The following is an 11077-nucleotide window of genomic DNA, read 5'->3' on the forward strand; positions in this document are numbered from 1 at the left end:
TGAATATTTTATGGAAAACATACCAGCCTTTGGAGTCTAACAGAAGAAAATGTAAATTAACTGAGTGTAAATAACAGATGTCAGTATTTATTTTGATGGGTTACTCAAAGAGCTCATTGTTCGGTGGCTATTTTATACTTAGTTTTTAACACAGAGATACTGATGTAGACTTGATTTTAGGCCTTTTAAAATTCCTCAGTGTTTTCAGGCACCTGATCTCCCTGGATGTCCTTCTCCCTGGACTTCAGTTCTCTCTTTGATGTACTGTGCAGAACCCCTGCACAGCCCCCAGTACTGTTTTATTGGTGAGTATCTGAAAAACAGAGGAAGCAAGTCATTCTGGAAAAGAAAATAATTATGCCTTCTGTTGAATAAACTGTATTTCATTCTAACTGTGCCTTAAGTGTGTGAAGGTGGCTGCATAGTGTCTTTACCAAGATGGACAATACATTTGGGCCTGGGGTCAGCTTACAGTACCGATGCAACGCCATATCAAAATCTTTCATACAATTTGAAAAGATGCTGAATTGTTCCCAAGAACAATTTTAAAAAAGCTGTTCAGGACCCAAACATGTTTAAAGTCACATCTTTCCCAGATACAGAATTAAAGTTTGCAAATATTCTGGAAGGCATCTTCGTAAGTGGTGAGGCATGTAGGATACTCCTGCCAAAGACGCTGTTTCTGTCTTGGGTTCTCATGTTAGTTTCCACTCTGTTTGGCTTGATCCTTTTTTTGGAGATGACAGCCCTCAGCTCATGTTCACTGCTGGAAGCCTGATGCAGCTTCAGCAAGTGTTTCCTGCCTTCCTCACACGGCACCATGTAGCCTGCATCCTGGGCGGCTGTTGGTTGCTGGAGGGGCGCCTGGCCGCAGTTAGGACCCCTGCTCTCTTAGGCCTGCATGGCTTTCATTGATGCTTCTGGCAGATAAGTCTGGAGTGTGGGGAAGATGAAGGGAGGGGGACGCGGCACATCTTCTTTCATCAGTCAAGTAGCCAATAATCTGACTTGTATTTCTGGAAACTGGAAATGAATGAAAGTGTCTGGAAACCATAAGCACAATTTAGGTTGGGTTCTAGGGGAACCATGAACATATTTTAGATGGGACTGAAATGAATAAAAAATTCTCCAAGACATATGATTTTAAGTCCTTAGTCGATAAAATTTCATAAAAAACAATTCAGTTTTGGCCTGGCTCATTGAGGGGCCAAGAGGCTGCTCCCAGCATCAGCTGTTCGCCGGCAGGAAAGGGCCCGGGTGTTACAGATAGAGCTTGATGAGTTCGTCGCTGACTGCTGAGGGCGTCAGCACCCCCAGGTCTGTAAACAGCAGTGTGATTAAGGAAGGGGAGGTGTAGTCGACCCACGGGTGCTCCTCTTTGAGATCCTGTCCAGTCTGCGTGGACTTCAGAGTATCTGCCTTGTACTGAGGAGACAGGAAGCATACGTTAGTCTGCCCCACGTGTTCAAGGCTCTGAACTGGAGAGGCCTTGGCCTGAGCAATTAGTGTGCTCCTGCCTCAAAGTGCTCTCTGGAAACGGGGGGAGGCCAGCTGTGCAGCACACTGGCGAGGGGGATGCGTGTGGCTTGGGTGAGCAGATCATTAAAGAAAAACTTAAGCCACGTGTCCCCTCACTGGTGTGCTGGATTAACTCCTCCAGACCTCTCAAGACAACCGTTTAGAGCATTTACTGAGTGCTTACTAAGTGCTAGGCACTGTGCTAAGTTCTTCCCATGGATTATCTCAGAATTGTCATAACCCTTGTGCAGACAACTGAAGTTCACAGAGCTTACAATGAAAGGACTTGCCCAAGGTCACATGGTTAGTAAGTGGTGGAGATGGCAAGTGAGCCCAGACAGCTGAGCCAAAACTTCGACTATTACCAGTTTCCCCTGCCTCCTTGGCCTGTATCTAGTGCTTAACTGAATGAGAGACAAAGACTTAAATTCTGGGGACAAATTAGGCTGTTCAACAGCCACCAACTTACCTTTGTATCCTGAGTATTGGAAAAAATAGTGGGAAGTGAACAACTTAATGGAACATTCTTAGCACTGCATTTTTCTTCAAAGGTTTCAGTTTAGACTCAAATACCCCTTCAAATATGTAAAACTCTTGCCTTAAACTTATCTGGGACATCTTGCTGGTTTAGTGGGAAGAGCCGTACAAACTTGAAACTTTCTGCAACAACATAAAAAGGCTTGTTCCGTGCTTTGGCACACACGGCCATCTGGTTGGTTCCAATCTGGGAAGTCAGAGAAAAGCGGAGAAGGGTGAGATCTTATGGCATATCTGAAGTGGAAGCAACAGAAAGTATATGAGTGAACGTAATATATGTACTTCTGGCTTTGGAATTACAGAAGACCTTTAAAAAAGAAAACACGTTTCTCCAAAGATATACAAATGGTCAATAGACACATGAAAAGATACTCAAGATTCTTAGTCATGAGAGAAACACAAGTCAAAACCACAATGGGATACTGCTTCACATCTACTAGGGTGGCTATAGTTAAAAAAACAAGTGTTGGCAAGGATGTAGAGAAATTTGGAATCCTTGTACGTTGCTGGTAGGAACGTAAAATGGTGTAGCTACTGTGGAAAACAGTTGTGGCAGTTCCTCAAAAAGCTAAACACAGAAATACCATATGACCCAGCAATTCCACTCCTAGGTATATACCTCAAAGAATTGAAAACAGGAACTCAAATAGGTAATCGTACACCCGTGTTCACAGCAGCATTAGTTACAATAGTCAAAGGATAGAAACAACTCAAGTATCCATCAACAGATGAATGGATAAACAAATGTGATGTGGTACATTATGCAGCCATAAAGAGGAATGAAGCACTGACACAGGCTACAATATAGATGAGCTTTGAAAACATCATGCTAAGTGAAATAAGCCAAACTCAAAAGGACAGATATTGTATGATTCCACTTATATAAGGTACCTAGAATAGGCAAAAATCATGGAGGGAGAAAGATTAGGGGATGGGGAGAGAAAAATGGGGAGTTTTGCTTGATGGTGACAGTTTGGGGCGATGGAAAAGTTTTGCAGACAGACAATGGTGATGGCTGCACAACAATGTGAGTGTTAATTAATCCCACTGAATTGTACACTTAAAAATGATTAAAATGGCAAATTTTTATGTTATATATTACCACATACAACAAACTATCATGAAATCTTTCCATGTTAAGCAACAGATAAATTTTAAACATTACACTGATGTCAAATATGCTCCATTAAAAAGAAAAACCAACCAAAAGCTAAATTCCAGTTAAAGCATGTTTTGAAAAAATATAAATTACTTTCTCCTAATTTACACCAATCAGTCTCCAAAGCAGGAAGAAATCTGAACAAAATTTGACTGCTGCAATGGCTCATGGGAACTGGGAAGCCATTGGCTGCAGTGGTGGAGTCTTGAAGCTAAGCAGGGTTAGAGGAACGAATCGTTAACAATACAGTGCTAGCTGGATGTCTGAGGTCAGTGATGCAGCTCCACGCCCTGAGCAAGGGCCTGCGGAGAACTGATGCTCCTACCTTGTTAATGATTCCTCCGTTTTCAACAACTCCTTCAGCACCAACAATGACAAGATCCACTTTCTCCATGATGTAGCTAAGGAAATTAAAAACAATTTTTTAATGCTCCCTCTTCTTTGCTCTTCTTAGTAGGAATATCGCCTGCAAAGATTAATACTCCATTTTCACCAAGGTAAGTTCCTCTCATAACTTTCTTCCAAAGAGCACTGAACTCATGAGACAACCCCTGGCACTGTTACCGGTTCTGCTACAGGGGCACCAGGACCTGTTTTGGTCATGACACCACAATAAGACGTGTAACTCACCCTGCCACCCAGTAATGTACATGCATATGTGTGTAGCTGAAGCAAGGATTTCATGACCCGGCATTTATCCTTACTACGTGTGGCACATTCTGTTTTCCTTTCTACATTAATACAAACAAAATTTAAAGACCTGATGTGATCTGAAGTTGGAAAAAATGTTATGTAATTCAAGAATCTTGCAGGTAGGCTGAAGGCCAATCTACCTTTTGAAATGAGCAATTAGGGACTTCCCTGGTGGTCCAGTGGTAAAGAATCCACCTTACAATGTGGGGGACGTGGGTTTGATCCCTGGTCAGGGAACTAGGATCCCACATGTCGCGGGGCAACTAAGCCCGCGAGCCACAACTACTGAGCTCGTGCGCCTCAACTAGAGAGAAGCCTGCGTGTCGCAACTGAGACCCGACGCAGCCAAAAATAAATAAATAATACATAGATCTTAAAAGAAAATAAAATGAGCAATTAGTAGAATTCTTTAAAATGTTTACTCTTAAACACATTCCTAATTTCCTTAATCATCTCCTTATGTGTTTTCTTCCCAAGGGATTATTACTCCTGTTTTCTCTTGGGAGGCACACTGCCAATCCATGGAGCATGTCACCTGGGCTTTAGGAGTGAAGTTGCACAGGTGAGACGAAGAATCCCAGAGTGCCACTGAGGGCAGCCCGTGTCTTCAGATGAAGAGGGAGCACTGGTCACATGTGCTGACCTGACCTCCGCACCTTGCTCTTAAAATGCACTACGATACTGCCACGTCAATGACTCCCCCTCTCCCTGACATCCTACGGCCCTGTCTGTACACTATCAAGGCCTTATCATGAGCTTGCTGGTTTAGCCCAGCTATCAGTTAAGAGGCGGGACGCCGCCCAGTCCAGTTTTATGAACGAGACTCAAACCTTCCAACTGGAAGTGCTGCTCCAAGCCACCCCTGGGAGTGGGCGAGGAAGAGTAATTGTGGCGGGGGAAGCCAGGCACTTACCCAACAGCGGCATCCAGTACGACAGTGACGGGGACACTGAGGTGGCAGAGGGCTTTGGCCATTTTCTTACTGAAAGTGACAGTTTGAGAGCATTAGAAAAAAGTCCAGGAAAGTCCCACAGTGGTGTATGGTGAGTCACTTAATTTGGACAATGATAAATCACTTTAGCTGGAAACTCAGTTCAAGTAATGGATTAAGGGGCACATCCTGAGACTTTGGACTAAGGAAACAAGAATTTGGGTCCTTTAGAAGGAAGTATGTGTTTTAGGAGAACTACGCTCTTGGGGATACAAAAAGATATGTAAATTCAGAAGAAAAGCGTTTTTCTTTTATTATGTTCTGGCTAGATATGTGGTGAATTATCTATTCCTTGATAAAAATCTTTCAATTGCTGTTCCTCTGACTTAAGTACTAAATAAAACCCCTAGATCCTGTACTGTGACCTACTTCAGATTCACGGTGATTTTTCTTCCAGGGGCAGGAATGGGCACTGTCAAAGGCAATGCTGACTGATTGGCAAATCAGGGGCCTATTCTGGCTCCTCTTACAATGGATTCTAATCCTCAGTTTGCTCTTTAAAAGGACGGCTGGGCTCATAACCAAATGGAAGGATACTTGCCCTGATAAATCAGGCTGTGACTCTGTAATGTACACACTGAAACGCTTCTTGGCCGCCACGGCTGCTTCCAAGACTCTCAGGACCACTCTGGAGTAGGCGTGAGTTAATATTCTCTGTGGGCACAGAAAGCTCTGTCAAAAGGGCAAGCTTCTGGCAATCACCCATACTCTATGACCCTCTGATGCGTGTTCCTGGTACCCTAAAGCTTCTCCGTATGCTTTCTCACAAATCAGCTGTAATCAGAAAGGAGATCCTTGATAGTACACTGAGTTTAAGCCCATATACAAGCTGAAAAAGTTTTCTGCCGGAGGAATATATTATGGGTCTCCTCTTCTCGTAGCAAGCGCAGAAGTGACATCTCCATGTGGTGTTACTCAGATACAGAAGCCTTTATATCTGAAGGCTCTGTTAGGTTCCTTTGGGTTGGCTTCCCTAATGGTTCGCACTCTTGGGCATACAGGCACCAGGCAGGTAGCATAAAGGAATGCAGGGGGCCGGCTGGGGCCAGCAGCAGAGTGGAAAGGCTGAGCTCCAGCTGTTGTCATGTGGGCCCACTGTGGTCAGATCATCTGGTGTTTCTAGAGGCGCTGAAAATCCAATATTTCAATGTTGGCTAATTTTTAAAAACTTATAAACGCTGTTTGGGGTAAACACAACCCATCTGTGGACTGGATACAATTTGCAGATACTTAGATGTAATCTCTGCTCTGGGGAATAGAGTGCAGAGGACAGTGTAAGCAAGGAGGAGGGATGTAGCTCCCTAGCTCCTTTCTGGGCCTCGCCCAAGAGCTTGTTAGAAATGCAGGTTCTCAGGCCCCACCCTTGTCCTACTGAATCAGAATCTTCATTTGAAAGATCCCCAGGGGGTTCATCCGCATGTTCAAATTTGAGCAGCTGTGCTGGAAATTTAGCCAAAATAGCACTGATGCGGGTGGTTATTACACATTCAACTCCACTAGAGCAAACGAATCCTGCAGCGCGTCTGCAGAAGGAGAAGGCCTCGGTGACAGGCAGTCACAGGCTTGCCTCCACTTGGCCCCAAAATGGCTTTGTTTGCAGCTGGCTTGCGTACAAGTTCCACTCGCATCTATTACGTCATTTATTTAATAACATACTCCAAAAAAAAAAAAAGGCTTCAAAAATTGGGAAAGGGGTAATAGACAGTGGACAAGAGTCCAGATGCAAGTGAATACTTTTATGGTCGATGGAGGCTTAGATGGCAAAAGAAGGCGTGCTGCCGGGAGAGGAGACGTCATAAAAGTTTTACGACCCCTTTGCTGGGAGACTGACTTGATGTGCAGCTCCCGTCTTTCCTCACTCAGCTTATCAACACTTGGTGGTATCTCTGTAAGAGCGTTTGGAATGAAGATGAAAAATCTCAATCCAGTGCTAACATTCAGCAGGAAGACAGTCAGTATGAACCAATGACAAGAGCTGTGTTAATTTAACTCAGATTAATTTAGTACATATCCAGTAATAAAAAATACTTTTTTTAGTAAGACACCTTATCAAATCAAGAATCATCCATGCTGTCCCAGGGTTTTTCTCTGCCTGTTTAAAATGACAACCGCCTATGATAATAATATCTACATTTAGACAGTGCTTACTATGTGCCGGGCATAGTGCAGAGTCCTTACACATACCATCTCATTAATCCTCACAACACCCCTATGAGGTAGGTGCTGTTATTACCCTTATTTAACAGATGAGAAAACTGCAGCACAGAGAGGTTAAGTAACTTGTCCAAGGTTACACAGCAAGTAAGTGGCAGAGTCAGGATTTTACCCCAGGAGTCTAACTCCAAAGTCCTTGCTCCCAATCACCACACATGATCAAGATCTACTCACCGCCCCATCTTTGATGAAAGTATGGCACAGATCTGCAATTTTATTTCTCGACAGTGATGTTCTCCTGAGAAAAATCTCTCCCCGCTCAATCATGATCTTTTTACATTTGGAGTAATCCTGGGAAGAAAAGAGCAAAATGAGGTGAAGGGGAGGATCCAGATAAAGCTGAGAATATTTGTGGCCAAACAGAGAAACAGAGAGGTAACCGAGGAGGGCAGGGGCTTACGGAGTATTCCAGGGAGGTAAGGCTGATGAAGCGCAGGAAGAGCTCCCCGCCCGAGGACACGGCCACAGAAGAGTCCACGCCACACAGGGTTTCTATGGCACTGGTGAGATTCGCTCTCAGGCCCTGGAGTGTCTCCCCTGGAATGATCACATGAGGAATGTGACGTTCATTTTTGACCCTTGATGGGTCTGTGATTCACTCACTCATTCAACCAGTGTTTACTGGGTGCAGGCTGTATGCCAGGCGCTGTTCTAGATGCCAGAGATACATCAGTGAACGTGACAGACAGGGTCCCAGCTCTGACGGAACTCCCTTTCTAGTGGGAGAGGCAGACAGTAAACAAGCACACACAAAGAAATCAACAATTACAGACTGAAATGAGGACAGAAAAAAGCAGAATGATGAGAAAGGTGGAGCTACTTTAGACAGAGTTAACACGGGTGGTCTCCTGGAGTGCAGGCCTAAGCAGAGACCCGAGTAAGAAAGGATCCAGCCGAGTAAAGATCCAGTGGGAAAAGTCTCAGATGCAGACTATTAACGCAAAGGTCCCAAGAAGGGAATAAACTTGGTATGAGAAACAAAGAGAGGCCAGAGTGAAGCACAGCTCAGTGAGGGACAGCATAGAAGGAAATTAAGTAGCAGTGACAGAAGAGGTCTGCGGGGTGGGGTAGGTAAGGCTTAGGTGTTTGGATTTTTTTTTTTTAATACTTATTTATTTGGATGCCCTGGGTCTTTAGTTGCAGCATATGAACTCTTAGTTGCAGCTTGTGGGATCTAGTTCCCTGACCAGGGATCCAACCCGTGCCCCCTGCATTGGGAGTGCAGAGTCTTAGCCACTGGACCACAGGGAAGTCCCAGGTGTTTGGATGCTATTGTAAGTGCAATGGGAAGAGGCTGGAGGTTGTCTTAGAGACATGCATCTCTAGGCCAGCACTTTAGATTAAAGAACGCTTTATTATTTTTATTGTTATTATTATTATTTTGTTTATACCCAGATGCTTACATTTAGGATGTCTGAATTAGTAGTAATCACAATGATGACATTAAAACCAGAATTTATACTGGAACATTCTCTACAGCAACTGCAAAGAAACTTCCACAAGACAGAAGCTCAATAAATCCTTGTAAAGCTCAACTATTGCTATAATTTAAGCTTCAAAGTTAACCTGGTATAATATGGTCATTCTTTTTTTTTTTAATGTTTTTTTCTTTTATTTTTAATTCTTTCTTGAATTCTATCACTACATTTCTGTTTTTCTAAATCTGATTTATATTATGTCTCATGTCTTGTACCATTTAAAAAAATTTTAGCTCATTGTAAAATAGCGTGTTATGTTTTTTTTTTTCTGGTTGTTCTTTTTTTGGGGGGTTATTTATTTATTTATTTATGTTTTGGTGTGATTTCATTGTCTGCAGGGATGTTATTCTCATTCTGTCTTCCTTACAGTAACTTTTATGGCGTTTGGACACAACCATTTCATTTTTAAGTGAAATGAGTTTTCCTGAACTTTTAGAAAAAGACTTTGTTCAGTTGTCTTTTCTAACCCCACAGAGCTCCCTCTTCCATTGTTTTATGTAGTGTTAAAAAATACAGTAGCTTGCCTTCTGAGATTTCTTGGTTCTGTTCTCCTCCCCAAATCTTTTCTGGACTTTCTCTTTCTTTCTTTTCCTTTATTTTTCATTACTCCAACCTTCTGCAATTTTGATTCCACTCCCCACTATTCAGTGGGGACCCTGGCAGGAAGAAGCCCTGGCAGGTCAGTTTTGAGAAAATGCAGGATTTATGCTGGTCTAGCCCCTTCAGTCCATCTGGCTGGCTCCCTGCACTCACCTGCTATTGTAGTGAGAAGAACCACAGCATCCCCCCAATTTCAGCTGCTACTCTCAAAGTGAGACGGTGCACCTCAGATTGGGACTTGAACCCACATGCCGGGACTCGAACCCGGCCAAAACGTACCATCTTCCAACTGAGATCACACACCTGGTTTCAGGACTTAATGAAGCTCAGGTTCTTGATGTCTCATCACAGAAAGAATTCAGTGAGAGACAAACTGATAGATAAGAAGTGCATTTATTTAGAGAGAAACACACTCCACAGACAGAGCGTGGGCCATCTCAGAAGGTGAGAAAGGCCAATATGGTCATTCTTGATTCAAAGTATATTTCATTGAAAGGAGACCCATTCAATGATAACTTGAGGGCTCTCTTCACATTAAAAGGACAGAAAAAGAGGGAGGAGCTGAGCTTGGGGCTGCATTACCTTATGTAGGCACACATCCGTCTCTCACTTGCTACACTTCTAACAGTTATGAGCAGACTTTCCTAACACCTGGAGTGATGGAGGATGACCGTCTTTACCTTTATCTCTCCTCAAGTATTCCAGCAAAGTCCGGATGGCAGCTACTGCTGAGGCCATGTCAGGATCTTCTTTCATCTGAGACTTAAAGTATTCAATTAACTCTGGGAAGGGAGAAAAAAGTGATTCATCAAATTCATTTAGCAGGATAGACGACCAGAGAGCTTATCAATGACTGTTGACTTTAAAAAGCAAACTAATTTAAAAAATATTTTCTTTGCAGGGTGTTTGGCTTCAGGGGCACCATAAATGTTGACGGGAATAGATATGACATCACTCTACTATTTGCAAACTCTTTCTCTCTCATTTTGCAAAAGCTAGCCATGTACAATGGCATAAAATTTAAGCCCCATCAAAAGGTAGTGAAAGGTCATTCTCCCCCTTATCCTAGACCCCAAGTCCGGAAAGAATCCCAGAGCCAACCTCCTTACCGATTTCTCCTGCACCCTCCAGTCTATGCCAAGTCAAGCGTATTCACCTACATACATATGTACATGTATGTGATGCAGAGGTCCACCCTGCTCTTATTTTTTTTTTACATGAAAGGTACTGTATACACATTAGTTTGCCCTTCTTCTTCACTTAATAAAACACCTTGATAACCACATTAGACAAGCAAATCAAATACGCCTTTCTTTTAATTCTAGTACCAGATCCAACAGGGCAGGGAGTCTTACTTATACTTCACGTATGAGGAAATCAAGACTGCGAAGACCTGCACATGCGTCCGAAATCTCACTTTTTTGGACGGCACTGGAAAGCGTGGGGAGAAGGGGTGTCCGGGGATACCCCCAGGACCCATTCCCTGGATACAGGAGCAGCGAGTGGTTTTAGTTGTGACTAGAGGAACCACATCCAGCCAAACAGCCTGAGCTTGGAAAGTGACCTCTCCCGCAGCCCAGTCTGGGCGTGCGAGGTGGAGGGATCCCTGCGCGGCTCCGCTTTAGGCCCAGCAGGCCCGTCGCGTCCCAATTTACCCTTGTCGTCCATGGTGCCCTCTGGACCGCGGGGCCCGAGGGGCCCAGAGCCGCTCGCGCCACTTGGATGGGTCCAGCGACCGCGCGGGCTCCGAATCACAGTGACCGACAGCGTACAGCACGGCTCTGCACGGCTCTGCACGGCTCTACACTCCACTTCCGGCGCCTTGGGGGCGGGGCTGTGGCTACGGCTCGCGGCCTGAGCCCAGCACTCTCTTACGTCACTCTGAGG

General features: G+C 44.1%; 1 protein-coding gene across 2 annotated transcripts; it reads right to left on the minus strand.

Moving 5' to 3' along the window:
• Positions 1–179: 179 nt before the first annotated feature.
• Positions 180–10999, minus strand: EIF2B1 (eukaryotic translation initiation factor 2B subunit alpha). 2 transcript variants are annotated; one of them, XM_079942627.1, is made up of 9 exons: positions 10846–10999; positions 9871–9972; positions 7513–7649; positions 7287–7403; positions 5440–5552; positions 4821–4889; positions 3540–3615; positions 2117–2242; positions 180–313 (listed from the first exon to the last, which is right to left on the minus strand). In XM_079942627.1, exons 1-9 carry the CDS (start codon positions 10856–10858, stop codon positions 245–247), a joined length of 822 nt encoding a protein of 273 aa, XP_079798753.1. In that variant the 5' UTR covers positions 10859–10999; the 3' UTR covers positions 180–244. The 2 variants fall into 2 exon arrangements, with proteins under 2 accessions (XP_079798753.1, XP_079798752.1); XM_079942626.1 differs by lacking the exon at positions 180–313 and adding an exon at positions 1259–1425.
• Between the last annotated feature and the right edge of the window lie 78 nt (positions 11000–11077).

This window comes from Stenella coeruleoalba (assembly GCF_951394435.1).
Source record: "Stenella coeruleoalba genome assembly, chromosome: 14".
NCBI classification, from domain to species: domain Eukaryota; kingdom Metazoa; phylum Chordata; class Mammalia; order Artiodactyla; family Delphinidae; genus Stenella; species Stenella coeruleoalba.